The sequence below is a fragment of the Pyrus communis genome, chromosome 8 (assembly GCF_963583255.1).
Source record: "Pyrus communis chromosome 8, drPyrComm1.1, whole genome shotgun sequence".
NCBI classification, from domain to species: domain Eukaryota; kingdom Viridiplantae; phylum Streptophyta; class Magnoliopsida; order Rosales; family Rosaceae; genus Pyrus; species Pyrus communis.
Window position 1 is genome coordinate 23,842,877 of NC_084810.1, and position 22,388 is coordinate 23,865,264.

General features: G+C 39.2%; 3 protein-coding genes and 1 pseudogene across 4 annotated transcripts; 3 read left to right on the forward strand and 1 right to left on the reverse strand.

Annotated features, from left to right (window-relative positions):
* Positions 1-840: 840 nt before the first annotated feature.
* LOC137741647 (UDP-glycosyltransferase 87A1-like) lies at positions 841-9,338 on the forward strand. The gene is made up of 3 exons (XM_068481338.1): positions 841-997; positions 6,513-6,848; positions 8,034-9,338. The coding sequence occupies exons 1-3, from the start codon at positions 841-843 to the stop codon at positions 8,909-8,911; spliced, it is 1,371 nt and encodes a 456-aa protein (XP_068337439.1). The 3' UTR covers positions 8,912-9,338.
* A 1,096-nt stretch (positions 9,339-10,434) lies between these two features.
* LOC137743192 (UDP-glycosyltransferase 87A2-like) lies at positions 10,435-11,638 on the forward strand (annotated as a pseudogene).
* Positions 11,639-12,457: 819 nt separating this feature from the next.
* On the forward strand, positions 12,458-16,197 carry LOC137741646 (UDP-glycosyltransferase 87A1-like). The gene is made up of 2 exons (XM_068481337.1): positions 12,458-13,054; positions 14,971-16,197. The coding sequence occupies exons 1-2, from the start codon at positions 12,562-12,564 to the stop codon at positions 15,846-15,848; spliced, it is 1,371 nt and encodes a 456-aa protein (XP_068337438.1). The 5' UTR covers positions 12,458-12,561; the 3' UTR covers positions 15,849-16,197.
* Positions 16,198-17,668: 1,471 nt separating this feature from the next.
* Positions 17,669-20,190, reverse strand: LOC137741644 (CBL-interacting serine/threonine-protein kinase 10-like). Of its 2 annotated transcripts, none has more exons than XM_068481336.1 (2): positions 20,076-20,190; positions 17,669-19,584 (listed from the first exon to the last, which is right to left on the reverse strand). In XM_068481336.1, exon 2 carries the CDS (start codon positions 19,254-19,256, stop codon positions 17,853-17,855), a length of 1,404 nt encoding a protein of 467 aa, XP_068337437.1. In that variant the 5' UTR covers positions 19,257-19,584; positions 20,076-20,190; the 3' UTR covers positions 17,669-17,852. The 2 variants fall into 2 exon arrangements, with proteins under 2 accessions (XP_068337437.1, XP_068337436.1); XM_068481335.1 differs by having other exon boundaries at positions 17,669-19,664.
* Positions 20,191-22,388: the final 2,198 nt, after the last annotated feature.

Consider the following 22,388-nt stretch of genomic DNA (forward strand, 5'->3'; position numbering starts at 1 on the left):
CTTAGTAAAGAGGAAAGTTCTCCTTCCTCATTAATGCAACATCTTTCGTAATATGAGCATCATAATTGAAAGTGTTTATTCTCTTTATCATAATTTAATAAAATAATTGATATAAAATTATTTAATTATTCATACAAAACAAAGAAATTAACGATTTATCGAGAAAATACTTATAATCGCCTTTGTTCCATCACAAGCGATTCGCTTAAGATCATCTTGGCATTGAAGGATTCTTCCATTAATACGTCAACAATTGGCCGTATTATTGAAGATTCCAAAGACCTGGCTCGGAGGATCGCTGCAACTTCTTATACACATGTCAATCGTCAAGCCAATAGTGTTGCCATCGTCTAGCCCGCTATGCCCTTGGAGCTGTTAGTCCTTGTCTTTGGTTAGATGTACCTCCCGACTTTGTAGCCGATGTGATCTTGGAGGATGTTCATTAATTGTAATGGAGGTGACCTTTGTGTTTGCCTTTTGCACTAGAGAAATATTAAAGGAACTCCCTAAAAAATGAAACTCTTCATGTACTCTCTATCATCTTACAGTTTGACGTTAATTCTCATGCTAACATTATAAAATATTATACAAAAAGTATTAAGTGTTATGAAAAGTCTCACTTTTGAGAAAATCCGTAGCATTTTTCTTTGTACTATCTTTGCTATCAATGCAAGCTTTCATTAAAAACAGAGTATTTTGATCAAATCAAGCAAGCCAAGCCAACAACGAAAACTTAATTTCAGATATAATTGCCTTCTTTCTCCTCTGTATGTATCTACCTCTATAACCACTTATAAGTTATAACTACAGAGTTACGTCGTCTTCTTCTTAAACCCAGACATGATCTCCAACAGAGACCAGAGATCCCCTGTCTGCCACGTGGTGGCCATGCCGTATCCCGGTCGGGGCCACATCAACCCGATGATGACCCTCTGCAAGCTACTGACTTCACAAAAGACTGACATCCTCATCACCTTCGTCGTCACGGAGGAGTGGTTCGGTTGTTGGATTATGTGGCCAAGTGGCCATATCTTTATAATAAACAAACCAAAAAGAAGAAAACATCTTTCCTTCTTTGGGGAGAAAAAAAGGGAAAAGATGTTTTGTTGTCTTCACCACCCGTGGGTGTTGGTTCAAAGAAAGAGAGAATTTGCTTTTTATAATGAGAGCTCATTCATTTTCGGTTTGGAAGAAAAACAAGGAGGAAGAAAGAGAGCTCATTTTTCTGCAGAGAGAAGGAGAGTTGCAGAGAGCCCAAAAGGAAGAAGAAGTTGCTGCTTCATTTGGTTAGTAATCATCCATCAAAGTAGTTGTTGTTGTAATAGCTTTGAGCTAGATGTATAGAGAAGAAATTATTCATTATATTTCTTTCTCTATTTGTTTCTTTGGTGTGTGAGAGCTATTGGGTGTATTGGGCTTTTGGGTTGTGAGATTGCCAACACTTTGTAAACTTCCATTTGGTTGATAGTGGATTATTGGCTGAGCTCCTACTGCTCCGAGGACGTACTTCAGTTACACTGACTGTGGAGGAACCTCGTTAAAATCTTGGTGTCTTTTATATTTTGTTCTTGCATTTCTATTTGATATATTTCCTGTGGGTTAGCTTGAGTTGGTTCCAAAAGATTTTGGTGCTTTCTTAGCACAACAATTGGTATCAGAGCACTGGTTGCTCTTGGGTACTGTCTAGTTGCCAAAGATGTCAGACGGGCAAGATGAGAATCCTTTTGGAAGCAGCTCCGGGTTTGCAAGAACTACGGTGCAAAATGCAAAATTCGAAGTGGAAAAGTTTGATGGCACAAACAACTTCGGGATGTGGCAATGTGAGGTTAAAGATGTGTTGGCTCAACAAGATCTTCTTGCCGCCTTGGGAGAGAAGCCTGAAGCTATGTCGAAACTGGAATGGGAGAAATTAAATTTGTGGGCTTGCTCTTCAATTCAGTTGTGCCTTGCAAAAACTCAGAAGTATTTTGTGATGCGGGAGACTTTGGCAAGTGTGTTGTGGCAAAAATTGGAAGACAAGTATATGACGAAGAGTGCAGAGAACCGGCTACACTTGAAGAAAAAGCTCTACCGCTTCCAATACAAAGAAGGTACAAAAATGATTAGACACCTTGATGCTTTTAATAAGTTGATTGCCGACTTGTTAAATTTAGATGAGGATATTAAGGATGAAGATAAGGCCTTAATATTGTTGAATTCCTTGCCGGACTCTTATGAGCATTTTGTTACCACTATTATGCATGGTAAAGAAACTGTGAAATTTGAAGATGTGTCAAATGCCTTGATGAATTATGAAATGAGGCATAGAGATAAAAATCATGATAGTACCTCTGAAGCTTTATTTGTTAGAGGTAGATCATCGGAGAGGAGATCCTCTTCTAGCAGGAAAAAATCACAGTCTCGACCTAGAGGAAACTCTAAAGGTAGAAAACCTTTGGAAAGGGATGAATGTGCCTTTTGTCGTAATAAGGGCCATTGGAAGAAAGATTGTCCTAGATTGAAGACCAAAGGCAAAGAAAGTTCTGAAGCTAATGTTGCTGAGGTTGAAACAGATTTTTCTGATTTTGCTTTAACCACTTCCTCATCATTTGATTGTGCTACTAAGTGGGTGTTGGATACGGGTTGTACTCATCATATGACTCCTCACAAGGATTGGTTTTCAAGCTTGAAAGAGTTTGATGGCGGTGTTGTGTTCATGGGAGATGACAATCCTTGCACAACAAAAGGGATTGGTACAGTCCGTTTGAAGTTGCATGATGGCATGGTTAAAGAGTTGACAGGTGTTCGATATGTACCGAATTTGAAGAAAAATCTTATTTCTTTGGGAACTTTGGAAGCCAAGGGCTTCAGGTTTCATTCAGATGGGCAGACATTGAAGGTAACTTATGGTGCACTTGTTGTGATGAAAGCTCCTCGATGTGGCCATTTGTATTTATTGCAAGGAAGCACTGTGACAGGTGAAGCATCTGTAGTCTCAGAAAATATGGGCACATCCGATTCTGATACTACTAGACTGTGGCATATGAGATTAGGCCATGCCGGTGAGAAAGCTCTACAAGGGCTTGTGAAACAAGGTCTTCTAAAAGGTGCCACGACTTGTAAGCTTGATTTCTGTGAGCATTGTGTCTTGGGGAAGCAAACTAGAGTGAAGTTTGGTACTGCTGTACATCAGACGAAGGGCATTCTTGATTATGTGCATTCGGATGTTTGGGGTCCTACAAAGACTCCCTCTTTGAGTGGTAGACATTGGTTCGTGACCTTTGTTGATGATTATTCAAGAAGGTCTTGGGTCTACACTATGAAGCACAAGAGTGAGGTGTTGAGCATTTTCTTGGGTTGGAAGAAAATGGTTGAGAACCAGACTGGGAGAAAGATTAAGATTTTGAGATCGGATAATGGTGGTGAATACACATCCGACCCTTTCTTTAAAGTTTGCAAAGAGGAATGGATTGTGAGACATTTTAGTGTCCGGGGAACTCCACAGCAAAATGGAGTTGCAGAAAGATTGAATCGAACCTTGCTTGAGAAGGTTAGATGCATGTTGTCTCAGTCGGGTTTGAGCAAGTCATTTTGGGCAGAGGCAGTTACTTATGCATGTCACATCATCAACCGATTACCCTCAGCTGCTGTTCAGGGTAAGACGCCAATGGAGGTATGGACTGGAAAACCTTCTACTGATTATGATTATATTCGTATTTTTGGTTCACCTGCTTATTTTCATGTAACTGAAAATAAACTTGATCCTAGAGCCAAAAAGGCTATCTTTCTTGGTTTTAGTAGTGGTGTCAAAGGTTACAGGTTATGGTGCCCGGAGATGAAGAAACTTGTAATCAGCAGAGATGTGACATTTGATGAAGAAAATATGTTCAGAGACTCTGAAAAGAATGTGAAAGATGTCCAACAGGTGGAGCTTGAGAAAGTTGCCTCTAGTACTTCAAATCCTATTTCCGCTGATGTCGAAGCCACTACAAGTGAAGAAGTGGGAGACCATGAGGATGTTGAAGAAGTTGAACTTGAAGATTCTATTCAAGTTGAAGAGCAAGTTTCACCTCAAGAGTCTATTGCCAAGAACAGAGGAAAGAGAAATATTACCAAGCCAGCTCGGTATAGTGACTATGTTGCTTTTGCTCTTCCTATTATCACTGATGAGATTCCATCCAATTTTGAGGAAGCCATTGAGAGTGAGGAAAAGGAAAAGTGGTGCAATGCCATGGGTGATGAGATGAATTCTCTCTTGAAGAACAAGACTTGGGAGTTAGCTAAATTGCCTAAGGGTAAGAAAGCTATTGGTTGCAAATGGGTGTATGCCAAGAAGGAAGATGCTGATGAGAAAAGCAATGTGAGATTCAAAGCAAGATTAGTTGCTAAAGGGTATGCACAAAAGGAGGGCATTGACTACAACGAAATATTTTCTCCAGTTGTGAAGCACTCCTCAATTCGCATTATGTTAGCTCTTTTGCACAATATGATCTTGAGCTTGTGCAACTCGATGTGAAGACGGATTTCCTACATGGTGATTTGAATGAAGAGATCTATATGTGTCAACCGGATGGGTATAAAGTGAAAGGGAAAGAAAATTTGTTTTGCAAGTTGAAGAAATCACTTTATGGCTTGAAGCAATCTCCAAGACAATGGTATTTGAGGTTTGATAAATTTATGAGAGGCCAAAATTATTCTAGAAGTCAATATGATCATTGTGTGTACTTCAAGAAGTTGCAAGATGGGTCTTTCATTTATTTATTGATATATGTTGATGATATGTTGATTGCCTCAAAGAATGTCGAAGAGATTGAGAAATTGAAGAAGCAAATGAAGAATGAGTTCGAGATGAAGGATCTTGGTGAAGCAAAGAAGATCCTTGGCATGGAGATCACTAGAGACAGAGAAAAAGGTTTGGTATGCTTGAATCAAAGACAATACCTTGAGAAGTTGATTCGGAAGTTTGGAGTTCATGATTCAACCAAACCGGTTAGTACCCCTTTGGCTCCTCATTTTAAATTAAGTTCTCTACAGTGTCCTAAAACTGATAAAGAGAAGCTGCAAATGAAAGATATACCATATGCAAATTTGGTTGGTAGTTTGATGTATGCAATGGTATGCTCTAGACCGGATATTGCTCATGCAGTTGGCATGGTGAGTCGATATATGCATAATCCAGGTAAAGAGCATTGGCAAGCAGCTAAATGGATATTGAGATATCTCCATGGTACTCGAGACGTTGGTTTATGCTTTGAGAGAGATGACTCTGGTATTGGTCATTTTGCAGTTGGTTATGTTGATTCAGATTATGCAGGTGATCTGGATGGAAGGAAGTCTACTACAGGCTATGTGTTTACTATGGCTAAAGGGCCAGTTTGTTGGAGGTCCATTTTGCAGTCGTCTGTTGCTTTGTCTACTACAGAGGCTGAATATATGGCAGTTGCTGAAGCTATAAAGGAGGCCATTTGGATACATGGGCTGATTAGAGATTTGGGGGTTGATCAGAAGCAGGTGGAGGTGCATTGTGATAGTCAGAGTGCCATTTATTTGGCTAAGTATCAGGTTCATCATGCGAGGACCAAGCACATAGATGTGCGTTATCACTTTGTTCGTGAAGTTGTTGGTGAAGGAGAAATCATTCTCCAGAAGATTCCAACTAAAGACAACCCCGCTGATATGTTGACTAAGGTTGTTGGTGTAGCCAAGTTTGTTCATTGCTTGAACTTGGCTCACATTTTGCCTATATAAAGAAGGCGTTGAGCAGTAGGAGTTTTGGAGAATTGGCTCTGCATGAGTTGTTCTCTTGCTAGTGTTTGGGAGTGTTTTTTTGTGTCAATTGTGTTGGTTGGTTTATCATGGCGTTTTCGGAACTTGGCCAAGGTGGAGATTGTTGGATTATGTGGACAAGTGGCCATATCTTTATAATAAACAAACCAAAAAGAAGAAAACATCTTTCCTTCTTTGGGGAGAAAAAAAGGGAAAAGATGTTTTGTTGTCTTCACCACCCGTGGGTGTTGGTTCAAAGAAAGAGAGAATTTGCTTTTTATAATGAGAGCTCATTCATTTTCGGTTTGGAAGAAAAACAAGGAGGAAGAAAGAGAGCTCATTTTTCTGCAGAGAGAAGGAGAGTTGCAGAGAGCCCAAAAGGAAGAAGAAGCTGCTGCTTCATTTGGTTAGTAATCATCCATCAAAGTAGTTGTTGTTGTAATAGCTTTGAGCTAGATGTATAGAGAAGAAATTATTCATTATATTTCTTTCTCTATTTGTTTCTTTGGTGTGTGAGAGCTATTGGGTGTATTGGGCTTTTGGGTTGTGAGATTGCCAACACTTTGTAAACTTCCATTTGGTTGATAGTGGATTATTGGGTGAGCTCCTACTGCTCCGAGGACGTACTCCAGTTACACTGACTGTGGAGGAACCTCGTTAAAATCTTGGTGTCTTTTATATTTTGTTCTTGCATTTCTATTTGATATATTTCTTGTGGGTTAGCTTGAGTTGGTTCCAAAAGATTTTGGTGCTTTCTTAGCACAACATCGGTTTCATCGGATCCGAAGTCACCCAGGACAACATCCGACTCGCCACGATTCCCAACGTTGTCCCGTCGGAGCTGGTCCGCGCCGCCGACAAGTACTGCTTCATCGAAGCGATCATGACCAAGATGGAGGCCCCATTCGAGCGGCTCATGGATCGCCTCGAGCCTCCGCCGAGCCTGATCGTGGCCGACACTTTCCTGCCTTGGGCAGTCCGTGTCGGGAACCGGAGGAGTATTCCGGCGGCGTCGTTTTGGCCGATGCCGGCGTCCTTTTTCTCCGTCTTCCAACATTTTCATCTTTTAGCAGAAAACGGGCACTTCCCGGTTGACTTGTTAGGTTGGTGCCTTTGTCACTATATTTTTTATGAACGTGTCTTTGTCACTTAGACTTCTATTTTGGACGACATATTTGATTGTTCTGAAGAATGTTTCATACTTTTGTTTCTTCCTTTCGATGTTTGCTTTTTTTATTTTTTTTTGTTGGGAGTTTTAATGAAATTTGCGGTACTATTCATTTTAACGAAAAATCATATTTTCATATTAAAAAGTCAATCCTGGTATTATTCATTTTACCCTTTATTTTGTCATTATCGTTAAAACTCAAAGTTTTCAAACTCTTTTCATTAGTTTTCTTTTTTTTTGTTTCTTCCTTTCATTTTCGGATGCTGATTTTAGTTAGCATACAGCCTTACTAGTATATATGTTATTTGTACACTTAATTTTATTCTTCATACACATTTCTTAATTTTCGATTGTCAGATGAAATGAATTAAAGAAGATCAATGATTAAATTAACAATGAGTGTGGAGGTAAAAAAAGATGTGCGAATAGTACTATCGTTTGCGTAATATATATAAATTGTAGGTATATATACAGCTAGAAGGTCGAAAGCCTGAATATCTGGCGATATATGAAAGGAGAAATACAACTAGACTAAGTTGTAAGTTAACAAACATTTTTTAGTCCCGTGCACACTTATGGGTACATATTAATTACATGGGATGGGAGTGTGAAAACGCTACATTTTGATTGCAAGTGGTTCATTCCATTAAGTCTTGTGGCCGATACTCCTCTCAATTTAGGCTTGCGTGAATAAAATAAAAGATTTCTAGATAGTCTCCCTTAATTTTGGGGACGTATCTCAATTGATGTTAACAACGTCCTTATGGTTTAAACTTGTTAATTTCATTCCACATCAAACCTAACAATCTAATTTTGTCCATTGCTAAGTTTTATCAGTGTGTGCCTCTAGTAAAAAGGTGAAACATTCATTTTAAGCATGTTTTAAGATATAAATTAACAAGTTTATACGGCTTAAAATGATCTTTTCATCTTTGCACATGATGTCCACATGGGTTAAATTGCTTAAAATTAGGATAGAAAGTTCGATTTGGTTTAGATCGAGCATGCTTAACCACAAATTAAGTTCAGTTTGTACTAAGAATCTTTTTCACCACATGGGTCACAATTTTGTGCCCTCCATTTCGTTATTTAAATTTTATGCTATCCTGTGTGTTTATAGAGAGGGGCAATGAACGTGTGGATTACATCCCAGGAGTTTCTTCGACACGACTGGCAGACCTGCCTCATTTCATTAGTGGAATCTCCCCAAACATTCTCCACCACATCCATGAAGATTTCTCATGGGTGCCTAAAGCACAATATCTCTTATTCCCCTCCATCTATGAGCTTGAACCCCAAGTCATCGACGTTTTAAGATCAATATTCTCACTACCCATTTACACAATTGGTCCATTAATACCCTACATCAAATCTAATTATCACCCGAGTGCTGGCATCGACTATCTACAATGGCTAGATTCTCAACCTTGCAGCTCTGTTCTGTACATCTCCATGGGAAGTTTTCTTTCATTTTCAGGTGCCCAAATGGATGAGATTGCAGGCGATTTGCGCTTGAGTAGGGTTCGGTTCATATGGGTGGCCTGTGGGGAAACGGACAGGTTAAAAGATGCTTGTGGCGACATGGGTTTGGTAGTGCCCTGGTGTGAACAATTGAGGGTTTTGTGCGATTCTAGTGTTGGTGGGTTTTTGACACATTGTGGTTGGAACTCAGTTAGGGAAGGTGTTTTTGCTGGTGTCCCGTTTCTGACCTTTCCATTACGTATGGATCAAGGCATGGTTAGTAAGATGATTGTGGAGGATTGGAAAGTTGGGTGGAGGTTGAGGAAGGCTGAGGACAAAATGGACCATTTGGTAACAACCGAGGAGATTGCTGGGCTGGCGCAGAAGTTCATGGACTTGGAGGACGATGAAGGGAGAGAAATGAGAAGAAGGGCCAGAGAACTTAAACAGATATGTCATGGTGCTATTGAAGAAGGCGGATCATCTCAAACGAACATCAATGCCTTCGTTGGAGACATTTTTCAAGGCCATGCATAAGCATTGAGCACACTGAATCTTCTTGTTGCTGGCTCTCAAAAGACGGTGCAAAGCTTGTAGTGATTTGTCTTGTGCGTCAATGAAAATACAAAGTGTCGGTGCAAGGGGTTGTTCTTCAAGTGCATTCTCAGCTATGTGGAATGTTTGCATCTAGTTTTGCCAACCGACTCCACTTAGTGAGATAAGGCTTTATTGTTGTTGTTGTTTGTATCTGGTTTTGCACTTTTGGTTTTATTTAAGGGGCTGCTATCGGCACTCTAAAATACTTAATTGTGTTTCATATGAGGGTGTTTCCAGTTTGGTTGGGACCCTAGTTTGTACCAAACCTTGGATCAATTTGGTTCCCGATTATATTAATTGATTGGGATCAAATTCATTTGAGGAGTAATAAAAATTGGAATTCGGGAACTTTCCGAACTCCAATTTTCTTGAGAATTATGTTCTTATTATGTTTCATATGAGGGTGTTTCCTGTTTCACTTTGAATGGGTCTGGCACAACCAAACTGTATAAAAAGCGTTAGGCATGGCGGCTGCAAGCTTTAAAATCCCTGGAGGACTTATTTTTAAGTTCTAGCTTCCATATATGGATACAGTCAAGAAGTAAGAGAAGATTGCACACTGCAATTTGGTTTTATCACATCACATGTGAGAGTGCCATCTTCTCAGTGTCGCTACCACAACTTCTGATGACAGTAGTGTTGAATTAAGCCAACGTGCAGCAAGAGAACATTTTTCTTAAGATATTAGTGAGTGTCAACTAATAGATTTACGTATATGACAGTAACACATCCTCGTGTTGTATGTCTAACATTTCGTTTTAAGATTTCCTGTTTATTGTGTAACTTTGCTACTTAAAACAACAATTTGGCATTGTTAACGGATCAGGGAAATATACGTGTGAGCTGTTGAATATTTCAAGAATATATATATTTATATATATAGATATATGATTTGGTGCTGCATTGTGCATCGTGTGTGTGTATGATAAAGGGTGCTGCAGTGTGCAGCAAATGTAATTAGTTGAATGGTTACAACTTTTAGTTAAAAGACATGATGTTTACTCAAATTGTATGAGTAGAATTAAAAAAAATATATAAATAATCAAAATTTATTTTCTGAAAATATTAAAAAGAAGACATGTCTTTTGGGTAAACACTATTAAGAAGAGTTGTGTATCTTCAACTAAAATGAAAGGGCTCGATGAACAGGTACTTTGATGTCTATAAATACATGTTTGTGGCATAATGTTTCATACACAATTTCAGAAATTTATTTCTACATTCCTTACTCTCTTATCTCTCCATCACATTCATACAATTTCTTTCTAGTTCTTTCTAAAGGAATGTAATTCGGTTTTGCTAATCGAATATTCCATACTTTGTTGTATCTTGGAAGTGATTTGCCAATAACCCTTTAGCAAACTCATTCGAGTGGGGGCAAATAACACTTTAAAAAAACGATTCAAGTCGTACCTCAAAGTCAATCTTCGGTTTACTTTCCATAATTCTACATTTTCATTAACATGAGCTACATTACAGGAGTTTCTCCGACACGACTAGCGCACCTCCCTAGGTTCATCTATGAAAGCAACCGAAATATTCTAGACGTTTTGCTTAACTCCTTTTCCTGGGGACCTAAAGCACAATACCTGCTATTCTCTGCCATCTTCTATGAACTTGAAACCTAACCATCGACATTTTACGATCAGAATTATCACTAACCATTTACACTATGGGCCCATCAATACCCTACTCTGAGCAAAATGACCTCCCTACCCAAGTAACTAGTGATGCCAACTATTTCAATGGCTAGACTCTAAACCTTGTAGCTCACTTTTTTATGCGGGAGGCAGGCCTTGAAGAAAACAATTTGAAGACCACTACTACGCTTTGGGAATAATAACGGCTGTCTATTTTAATTACTTAGGAATTAGTTAAGTTCATCTAGATTATTGTGAGTCTCTTATGATGTAATACAAGCATTTGGGAGACTCGATTAATTACAAATATATTGCTTTGTGCAACCGAAGAGAGTATTTTCCTCCTTCTCAAATCAAGCGTTTGGCTTGATCGTGCGAACGAATTCACGATTAGCGAGGTTGAGTGAGCTCTGTTGCCTTTGGTTGAGCGATTCCTAGGTGCTATCCCAACCCTTGCTTAATTTCCTGCATCCATTTTGTACCTCGCCATGGGAAGTTTCCTTTCAGTTTCTAGCGTCCAAATGGACGAGATTGCAGCCGGTTTGCGCAAGAGTGGCGTTCAGTTCATTTGGACGGTTCGTGGGGAAACCGATAGGAAAAAGGAGATCTGTGGTGACATGGGGTTGGTAGTGCCTTGGTGTGACCAATTCAGGGTTTTGTGCCAGGGGGTGTTTCGATTCATTGTGGATGGAACTCGGTTACGGAAGGTGTTTTTGCTGGTGGTCCCTTTCTAACCTTAGCTATACTACTTGATCAAGGAATGAATAGTAACCACATTGTAGAGGATTGGAGGGTTGGATGGAGGGTGAGGAAGGTTGAGGATAAAATTGACCATTTGGTGACAAGAGAGGAGATTGCAGGGTTAGTGAAGAAGTTTATGGATTTGGAGGATGATGAAGGGAAGGAAATGAGGAGAGCCAGAGAACTTAAGCAGTTATGTCATGATGCCATTGCAGAAGGTGTATCATCTCATACCAACATCAAGGCCTTCATTAGACATTTCGCAGAGGGCGTGCGTGAGGATTGAGCATTTCTTGTTTTGTCGTTTGCCTTTGTTTCGTTCTCTTTTTCTGTCAAATAAAACTCAACTTTTTGATGACGTTTGTGATGAAAGTGTTTAAAACTTCTTGGCACATGTTAGTTGACAGATTCAAAATTCTAACTTCGAGGGGTCTTGGTTTAAAGATCTTCCTTTTTCTAACAAAGATAGCACGCAACGTGCAGATCTTGTATTAGTGCTTCTTTTTTTTTTTTTTCAAACGGAAATTACGTCGAGCACTTGATGTGAATGTTGTCTTCTATCGAGCCATGGTATGTAGATGTATCTATCAAGTGCTGTAGAGACCCTTTGCCAATTGATGCAACTTGTTGAGAGATGTCGACGCGTCCTGCAAAATAGTATCCATATATGCCAAACATTCATTTCATTACACACTGGATGGACAAAAAACATCTGAATAGTCCACGGAGGACCTTCACTAGCTTTTTTTCCTACCACAGGTTTGTCTTAGGACCACTCGTCCCGACGTGGATCCGCACATTGCACTTGTGCACTTTAAGACTAAGTGTTGATACCTGACTCATTATTTTTAATAGTCATACTTTTTGAACATAAATCACACATTCGAAAGACTTGGAATATTCGATTGAGATTTTTGAAAAAATTTTGTAGCGTCAAATAACAATTTTCATTTCTTAATATAATTAACAATTTATCGTGAAAATGCTACTGGCTGCTATAATCGTCAAGAGAATCCTTTTACCAAATCAAGCAAGCCAAGCCAAATACGGAACCGTGAAAATTCAATGGAGTCCCCAACCAAACCCATCAAGCAACCCCAACTTAATTTCAGTTCTAATTGCCTTGTTTCTCCTCTGTACCTACCTCTATATAACCACTCTTATAAGTTATAACTACAAAGTTACATCTTCTTCCTCATAAACGCGGACATGAACCACACCAGAGACCAGAGGGCCCCTATCTGCCACGTGGTGGCCATGCCGTATCCCGGTCGGGGCCACATCAACCCGATGATGAACCTCTGCAAGCTACTGACTTCACAAAAGCCTGACATCCTCATCACCTTCGTCGTCACGGAGGAGTGGCTCGGCTTCATCGGTTCCGAAGCCACCCCGGACAACATTCGACTCGCCACGATTCCCAACGTCATCCCGTCGGAGCTGGTCCGCGCCGCCGACATGGATGGCTTCATCGACGCCATCATGACCAAGATGGAGGCCCCGTTCGAGCGGCTCACGGATCGGCTCGAGCCGCCTCCGAGCCTGATCGTGGCCGATACTTTCCTGCCTTGGGCGGTCCGTGTCGGGAACCGGAGGAGTATCCCGGCGGCGTCGTTTTGGCCGATGCCGGCGTCCCTTTTCTCCGTTTTCCAACATTTTGATCTTTTCGCGGAAAATGGGCACTACCCGGTTGACTTGATAGGTAAGTGTCTTCGTCACTTTGAGTCGGGTAACATATTTGATTGTTAATATTTTCCCTTTTTTGTTTTGCTTTTTAATCAGAATGGTCCTGATTTACATAATACATCACTTTGATCCTTGAGATTGAAAATCCATAGAAATGGTTCCTAAGATTGTCCATCATCCATTATTTTGGTCATTCCTTTAAAAATTCCGTTACGTGTCCAGGAGCTCTTGGTCGGAAGTTTGGGTAATTTTCAAAAATTCGTAACTCAATAGTCTTTTAACTAAATTCGACCCATAATATATCATAATGAAGATAGGAAAGTGCAGAATAAAATTATACTTATTTGGAAGTCCAATGGTTGCCGGAGATGGCTGGAAAATAGCCTGAAAGGTGACTAGTCCGCAGGAAAACTGGAAAACTGGAAAACTTGCCGTAAGCTGGGTAAATTTTAAACATTCATAATTTCTTCAATACTCAATGAAATCGAATCATTCAAAAATAAAAATCATACTTCTTGACGGGTGAAGAGAATGGTACCTTTCTAGTCAACTAACTCGCCGTGGTTTGGTCGGGAAACGACTCAAAAGTGGCTAATTGGAGACCAAGACAGTCACTTTCGAGCCGTTTTTCGGCCAAAAAAGGGCCAGTTAGCCAGTTTCCGGCTAGTTTCCAATTTTTTCGCAGACCAGTCACCTTTCATGCTATTTTCCGGCCATCTCTGGCAACCATTGGGCTTCCAAATAGGTATAATCTTGTTCTACACTTTCCTATCTTCATTTTGATATATTATGGGTCGAATTTGGTTAAGAAATGATTGAGTTATGAAGCTTTGAAAATTACCTAAACTTCCGACTAAGAGTTCTGGAACACTTAACAGAGTTTTTAACGGATTGACCAAAATAATGGATGGTGGACAATCTCAATGAGCATTTCTATTTATTTTCAATCTCAGGGACCAAAGTGATGTGTTATGCAAATCTCATGGACCATTTTGGCTAAAAAGTCTTTTTGTTTCTCTCTTTCCTTTTTGGTGCTGATTTTAGTTATTTTAGTTAGCTATCCAGCCTATACTAGTGTGTATACGTAATACATAAATAGATTTTAGTGTAATGGAAGATAAACAATTAGTTACAAAACAAATTGGTTAATGATTCAAAAACAGAGCACTCGTGGCACACACGCTATATTCGCAAGGATTCCAAGTATCTTGTTGCATAGTGGTATTTGCTAGCAACAAGATAATGGAGGCAGTCAATCAATATAGATTGATCCGAAATTGTAGCTATATAAGTATAGTTAGAAAGTCGAAAGCCTGGATATTTAGCGATATGAAAAGAAAAGTACCACTAGGCTAAGTAGTAAGTTAACACGCATTTTTAGCCTCATACATTCTTATGAGTACATGTTAATAAAATATGAGCGTCAAAATCGCTACATTCTAATTGCAAGTGGTTTATACTATTAGGTCACGTGGGGGGATACTCCTCCCTAATCTTATGCTTGTATATAAATAAAATAAAAGAATTGTAGCCTCTCCTAATTTTCGGGTCATATCTCAATGTATGTTAACAATGCCCTTATGGTTTAAGCTTCTTGTTGATGTCATTCCAAATCAAACTTAAACAACCTAATTTTGTTCGCTTTTAAGTTTTACCGGTGTGTAGAAGGGTAAAATGGTCATTACAAGCATGATTTAGAAAATAAATTAATAAACTTCGTCTTAAAATGACCTTTTCATCCTTGCACGTGATGGACACGTTCGTTAAATTGCTCAAAATTAGGATGCAAGGTTCGATTTAGACTAGATCGAGCATGCTTAAGTCTTAACCACAAAGTTCAGTTTGTATTAAGAAAAATTTTCACCACTTGGGTCACAATTTTGTGCCCTCCATTTCGTTTTCTAATTTTTATGCTCTCCTGTGTGTTTATAGAGAGGGGCAATGAACGTGTGGACTACATCCCAGGAGTTTCTTCAACACGACTAGCAGACCTGCCTCATTTCATGAATCGAATCTCCCCAAGCATTTTCCACCACATCCACGAAGATTTCTCATGGGTGCCTAAAGCACAATTTCTCTTATTCCCCTCCATCTATGAGCTTGAATCCCAAGTCATCAACGTTTTAAGATCAAAGTTCTCACTACCCATTTACACAATTGGTCCATTAATACCCTACGTCAAATCTAACGATCACCCGAGTGCTGGCATCGACTATCTAAGATGGCTAGATTCTCAACCTTGCAGCTCTGTTCTGTACATCTCCATGGGAAGTTTTCTTTCTTTTTCAGGTGCCCAAATGGATGAGATCGCAGTCGGTTTGCGCATGAGTGGGGTTCGGTTCATTTGGGTGGCTCGTGGGGAAACGGATAGGTTAAAAGATGCTTGTGGCGACATGGGTTTGGTAGTCCCTTGGTGTGAGCAGTTGAGGGTTTTGTGCCATTCTAGTGTTGGTGGGTTTTTGACACATTGTGGTTGGAACTCAGTTAGGGAAGGTGTTTTTGCTGGTGTCCCGTTTCTGACGTTTCCGTTACTTATGGATCAAGGCATGGTTAGTAATATGATTGTGGAGGATTGGAAAGTTGGGTGGAGGGTGAGGAAGGCTGAGGACAAAATGGACCATTTGGTGACAAGAGAGGAGATTGCTGGGCTGGCGCAGAAGTTTATGGATTTGGAGGATGATGAAGGGAGAGAGATGAGGAGAAGGGCCAAAGAACTTAAGCAGATATGCCATGGTGCCATTGACGAAGGCGGATCATCTCAAACGAACATCAGTGCCTTCCTTAGAGACATTTCTCAGAGCTATGCATGAGCATTGAGCACATTGAAACTTCTTGTTACAGGTTCTCAAAAGACGGTGAAAGCTTGTAGTGACTTGTCTGGTGCGTCGATGAAAATACGTGGCGACGGTTTAAGGGGTTGTACTTCAATTGCCAGCCTAACCGACTTAGTGAATAAGACTTTGTTGTTGTTGTTGTTTGCATCAATAAACGATAGCATAGTCTTTCATTAATCAACACCAAACAATTACAGTGTCATTGGGTACATAATTCCAGTGACCAATAAATTGATCTGGAATGAATTTGCACAAAACAGACAAATAACATTAAACCCCTAGTAGACACTCACAAGCTCAACCACATAGTCGCCAAGCGCACAAATCTACCAGAAAGATTTGTCACAATAAACGATAACCACAACAAAAAGATACCGGCAGTACTTAATTGTGTTTCATCTGAGGGTGTTTCCAATTTGGTTGGACCCTAGTTTGTACCAAATCTGGGATCAATTTGGTTCCAGATTATATTGATTGACTGGGATTAATAAAAATTGGCATTCGGGAACTTTCCAAATTCCAATTTTTTGAGAACTATGTTCTTATTACGTTTAATGTGAAGGTGTTTTTCCAGTTTCACTTTGGATGGATCTGGCACAACCAAACTATATAAAAACCAGTCAGTTAGGCAAGGGTGCTGCAAGCTTTAAAACCCTAGGAGGACTTATTCATGTACACATAGTTTTGCTGTTACTATTAAAAGGGTGGGTTCAAGACAACAAGGCTCCCCGTTTTGCGAGGGTGGGGGGACAGAGAACGTCTATCGTACACACCCTTATTCTTGCTTTCGAAAGAGTTGTTTCCACAACTCGAACCATGACTTTTATGTTACTAATAAAAAAGTGAAATTTGTTTCTTTGATTTCCAAAGAGTTGTTTCCACAACTCGAACCATGGGCAAATGTTAAGGGCGCGGGGGGGTGGTGGGGTTGGGGGGACCTCTTGCCCCTCTCAATTTTTTGACATTACTATAAACTTGTTTTCGAGCAAGTACACCAAGCATTATGTTGGTTGTCCTCGCCTCCCGAGACAGATGAAGGTGAGAGTTTGAGCATCCTTCTGCAACAAACTATCTGTGACCATTTCGAAATGAATACATGGAAGGGGATGAAATGATGATATGAACTTGTTTTTGAGCCAGTACACCAAGCATTCGTTTGATGAGAAATAAAAAGAAATAGATTTGACGACTCCAGCACCCCAATGCAGAAGCGGTTTATGCGGCAATAAAAGCAGAGTAACTAGTGCTTATCCTGTGATTATTGTTAAGGTCCCACATAGGTGTCGTTAGAGTGGAACAGACCCGGTGATCCAAAAATTTAACATGGTATCAGAGCCCACGGTTCGGGCCCATGCAAGCCAATGAACTTGTGTGCAAGCCAACGAGCTTGTCACCGATAAGGAAACAAGTTTGACCTCTTAATATAGAGATGACCGCTGAGTTCTATTGAAAACAAGTGGGCCTAATGGGAGCCAACCTCTGAGTTTCAATTACCGATGTAGATCTCCACGTATGAACCACCAAATGAGATTACACGTGAGGGGGAGTGTTAAAGTCCCACATCGGTGGGTTCAAAGAAACCCAATAGGTTTAAAGTCCTACCCTTTTGTGGTAAAACCCTACACCTGACGGATTGAGCAGGTGGTAAAGTTGGGGACAGTATCGGTGTTTTTAGACTGGAACGGTCCCCGTGATCCAAAAATTCAACAATTATTGACTCGACTAATTCTCCAAATATCGTCAAATTATAGAACTGGTATCGAAATCCATGAAAAGATCATGGTTGCAGAAAAATGCAAGCACGTCGAAAACAACAATCGAGTTTCATATAATCATTGTGATCATGTACGTCTAAGAGGAACAAAGTTTATTGAGCTGGTCATGACACTTGCAAGGACAAACATGCAAAGTTGAATACTTATCAGACTGTAAAATGTACAAACAAAAATATGATCCCATGGGAAAGCTGGTAACATCTTACTATTGTGGCGGATGCTGAGGCAGTTGATCTTCTTGTGGCTGTGGCTGGATTTCTTCTTCTTGTTGTTGCTGCTCCTCCTGCAGCTGTTGCTCTTCCTCACCTTGCCAAACCCAGACTATGTCTCGGAGAGCGGGTCTTATGTCGTCCAACATCTTCTGGAATTCCAAAGTATCCCCACTTGATTTCTTCACCTCGACAAGATGGAAAGTTGGAGTGATTTCAAATATCTCTGTATCTATGGACAAAATCCCCTTTTTACCTTCCTTTAATCCATCCATTTTCAACAATCCGTCATCCTTCTTCTTCACTTTCAGCTTCAGTTGCCTAGCCATTTCTTTTAACTTGGAGATGATGACCATCGCAGGTTGTCTGGAAGTGAATCTTGCTTCTTTGTAAAAAGGATCTTTTTTAAACAAGCCAGACAGATCAAATCCGGCAGAAAGGGAGATAATATCAAAAGCATTCAAGTTCGGATGTCTTCCTGGTTCTTGCTTTTCCTCGGAAGCCACAATATTCTCACTGGAAGTAGAAGCTTCTGCGCTCGTACGAGCCACATCCTTGTTTCCTATTTCAGATTTCATATTTTTGGAGTATGGCGCCTTTCTGTACCAAGAACTTTCCCTAACTTTGGCTAAGGAAATCCTAGTATTGGGATTTGGATCAAACATCTTGCACAGTAGCCTACGTGCTTCCGGTGAGAAAAAATTTGGGCATTTAAATTCTGCCTTCCCAATCTTCCGGTACATCTCCATCAAATTTGAATCATGAAATGGTAGATAGCCTGCCAACAATACATACAAAACAACCCCACAAGACCAAATATCAGCTTTCACACCATCATAGCCTTTCCTGTTAATAACTTCTGGAGCAACATAGGCAGGAGTACCACAGGTGGTATGGAGTAGCCCATCTTGGTGCTTGCATTCAGCGAGGGCACTTAGCCCAAAATCAGAGATCTTCAAATTATCATTCTCATCGAGCAACAAGTTCTCTGGCTTTATATCCCGATGATATACACCCCTACTATGACAGAAATCAAGAGCATTGATTAACTGCGCAAAATATTTCCTTGCAACGTCCTCCTTCAGCTTTCCTTTAGCAACCTTGTTAAACAGCTCACCGCCTTTAGCATATTCAATGATAAAGTATATCTTAGTTTTGGTTGCCATGACCTCGTAGAGGTGTATAATATTAGGGTGTCTAACCAGTCTCATAACAGAGATTTCTCGCTTGATCTGATCCATCAATCCAACCTTCATAATCTTTTCTTTGTCAATAACCTTAATGGCCACACCCTGATTAGTTATCAAGCTCCTTGCATAGTAAACCCTGGCAAATGTGCCTTGACCCAGCAATCTCCCTAGCTCATATCTTTGCATCAGCACATGTGATTTATTCTCCATCCCGATCAAAACCTAATAAACAATAAATACACTACTTCCTCCTGCGTATATGATCCACAATCTACAGAGCAGGAGTTTATAATACCACCAGAAGCTCAACCATCTTCACAATGGTCGTGCATTAACACAACCGGTGCTACGTGCATAATAAGAGGCCCAACTTGCTTCTGGGAACCGAGAACAAACCAGCTATGATTTACGGGTTCCCCACCAGCAAGAATCAAGAAGGGCAGTTCGATTATAGACACAACCTCATGGAGTTGTGAGGCAGAGTCCACGCTTAGGCACATCTTCCAGCATTCCCTGGGCTCTTGCTTCCAAGACAATGCTGAAATTATGCAAACAAACCGTAACGCACCGACCTTCTATACAATACCCAAAATTTAGCTCAAATTTGTAAAGCAAAACCTGAAAACGCAAAAAAGCACCGCGATGAAAACACGAAAAAAGCAACAATCTTTGTCATTTCCATGAAAAAAAACCAACCCTTTGAAACAATTACGCATAATACATAAGAAAAAGCTCTAATTTGACAAAAAATTGATAACAAACCCTGAATCAAAGTTCAAATTTTTATTCATCAAAACAATTAGAAGCCCGCCGATTAAGCAGAGGAACTAGAACAAGGTTATAAAACAACAAACCTTAATGAAAATAATTAGCAGTTAATTCTTCTATAAGCTTTTGATCGGAAAATAATCCGGCTAAGTTCTTGACTGAAAATTCCAACTTCTTCTAGGTGTTTCGATCAATTCTCAAAAAGCAGCTAAAGACGATGAAAAATAATATAAAAAACAAATGGAAAATTGGAAATCATACCTTTTTGTTGACGAAGGAGAAGCTCCTGGGGATGGCGATCCCCAAAACCAAAGGCCGAACGGAAAAAATGAGAGAGAGAAAAGCAGGAAGCGGTGCTCAAATTCAAAATATTAACATTAAAATTTGAGAATTTTTTATCCAACCGTTCATTTTACCTTTTTATATTTTTCTTAATTTTTTTACATTTTTTTTAATTTTCAACCACTGAATTATATTAATTAAATTAATGATAAAAATTTAACAAAAAAATTGTTGCGATAAAAATAAATGTATGACCAAAACGAATATATGGATAACACTATTTTAAAATTTACTTCAAAAGAGGCTTCGATTTTATATTAAATTTTTGCAACTCGGTTTTTATATTAATTAATATATATTATCTGTACGGCCAAAAACTCAGTAATCGGGAATGTGCGGTCCTACGTGTGAGCCCATGCGCAAGAAGTAAATTGAGTAGATTTTCTCAACTGCACACAATGATTCGGTTCAATCTAGTGACATCGTAATGATATTCTACCAAGGACAGTCTAACAGTCTAAGATGCTACAATGACGCTATAACGATACTTTAACATCCCACTGACACTATAACGATCCGTCTTGAGTTGTGCATGATCAGCCTTTAACCTGATTTTACTATTGTTGTTAGAGTTAGATTGTTGTTGTTGTAGTCTCATAACGTTATGACGTCATTAAACACAACATGGTCATGCGCAACCCGTGCACACTAAATCCTTGCTTAGGAGAGAAAATATGGCAGATTGAGTGTGTGCCTAGACACGTTAAGATTTTGTGGGTTATTTGTTATTTTTACTTTTTAAGTTGATAAGATTGGTGTTTAATTCTTCCTAATTTTGCTCCGTTAAGTAAAATTTCTAGACCCGTCACGAATAGTGAGACAACTTCGACATAATTTGATTTGCCTTGAATTAAAATAGATTGCGCATCAATATCACTATGTATATATCAATTGAATATAAATGGATTGTCATACTCATCCATAACTCGTACTCATTCGACAATCTTATCTTAGGGATTATCATATTAGATTTGATTTTTAGATCAAATCCTTATTATTATATACTTACATGGAGAAAGAAAGGTTTTAAGGATAATTAAGTGTAGTATTATTAAAATGTTTTATCTTTCAACTGATTTAGTTATCACAAAGAAAGAGAATTAGTGGAAACTAAATCCGTACTAGAATGAACAAATATAATTACGTTCTGCAACTGCGGTAAAACGTATTCATATATGATTGATGTCACAAAAGCAGGGACAGGATCGGCTGGCGGTGGAAAATAGGTGTTAAAAGACCAATTTTGGCACTTGAAGTTCACATCTCCTTGCAAATGAAAAAAAAAGACGTGGAGGGAGGTATAGCAGTAGCTCCTTCACCAAACAAACTCAAGCCCATTGACAAAAAAATAAAAAATCAAACTCTAGCCCAAATTAGCGTTCTTTATTGTTTACAGAACTGCAAGCCCAATAATGTTTCATCAGATAGAAAAACAGTCCAATGCATCAAAGCAATTGAAGCTCTTGAGAGACTAAAATAACATTTGTTTTCATCTATGTATTGAATCAATCTACATGTGAGATTCCATGTGGAAGGGTTCCAAAACTGAAATACTAATTTGGTTGGTTAGTAAGGCATCCAAGCATGTTAGCAACTAATTAATTTCCCATTTTGTTCAAGCTTATTAGGGTTGTTCGATGCATCAAAAGATTCAAAACTAAATCTATTCTCCCTATTTTGTTTCAAAATTCCTGTTGGGTGATCCGGAATGGATTTAATAACTCTTTTTGGGTTGGTAAGTGATTGGGTACGTCAATTTTAGAGGCTGTTAGTGTTATTGAGTTCGATGCTTCTCTATTTCACACTAAGGTCTCGTATATTATTAGCATGGAAAAATATTCAAATAAATTATTCTTTCTCTTTTTTTTTCTTCAAGGTTTCTAGATCAGTCCATAGATACTTTAGAAGGACCGTTTCCTATTATAAGGAAAATGATTTGTTGATTTGAGAAGCTTTTTCTTCTGAGGCTTTTACTTTTTCTGATGGCTATGAAATTGTTGACATCGATTTTTGTTCAAAGTTGAGTTTCCATTATTTGGCGTTCATTCATCCCCCTCCTCTTTTTGATTTGGAGGATAATCTTCAATAAGATTCCAATGGAGGAGGTTGATTACTACAACTCTGAATCATTGATCACATGTACTTTTTACTTACAAGTTTGCACAACATGGTTGGCTTTGGTTTTCTTCTCAATTCGGCATTGTTTTTTTTTTTTTCGCTAACTAGATCTTT

Bases quoted from the DNA above. Each gene is read 5' to 3' on its own strand.
- LOC137741647 (XM_068481338.1), top strand. From the start codon at position 841: ATGATCTCCAACAGAGACCAGAGATCCCCTGTCTGCCACGTGGTGGCC. The intron at 998-6,512 runs TCGGTTGTTGGA...CTTAGCACAACA, and splicing joins CGTCGTCACGGAGGAGTGGT to TCGGTTTCATCGGATCCGAA. The intron at 6,849-8,033 runs GTTGGTGCCTTT...GTGTGTTTATAG, and splicing joins CTTCCCGGTTGACTTGTTAG to AGAGGGGCAATGAACGTGTG.
- LOC137741646 (XM_068481337.1), top strand. From the start codon at position 12,562: ATGAACCACACCAGAGACCAGAGGGCCCCTATCTGCCACGTGGTGGCC. The intron at 13,055-14,970 runs GTAAGTGTCTTC...GTGTGTTTATAG, and splicing joins CTACCCGGTTGACTTGATAG to AGAGGGGCAATGAACGTGTG.
- LOC137741644 (XM_068481336.1), bottom strand. From the start codon at position 19,256: ATGGAGAATAAATCACATGTGCTGATGCAAAGATATGAGCTAGGGAGA.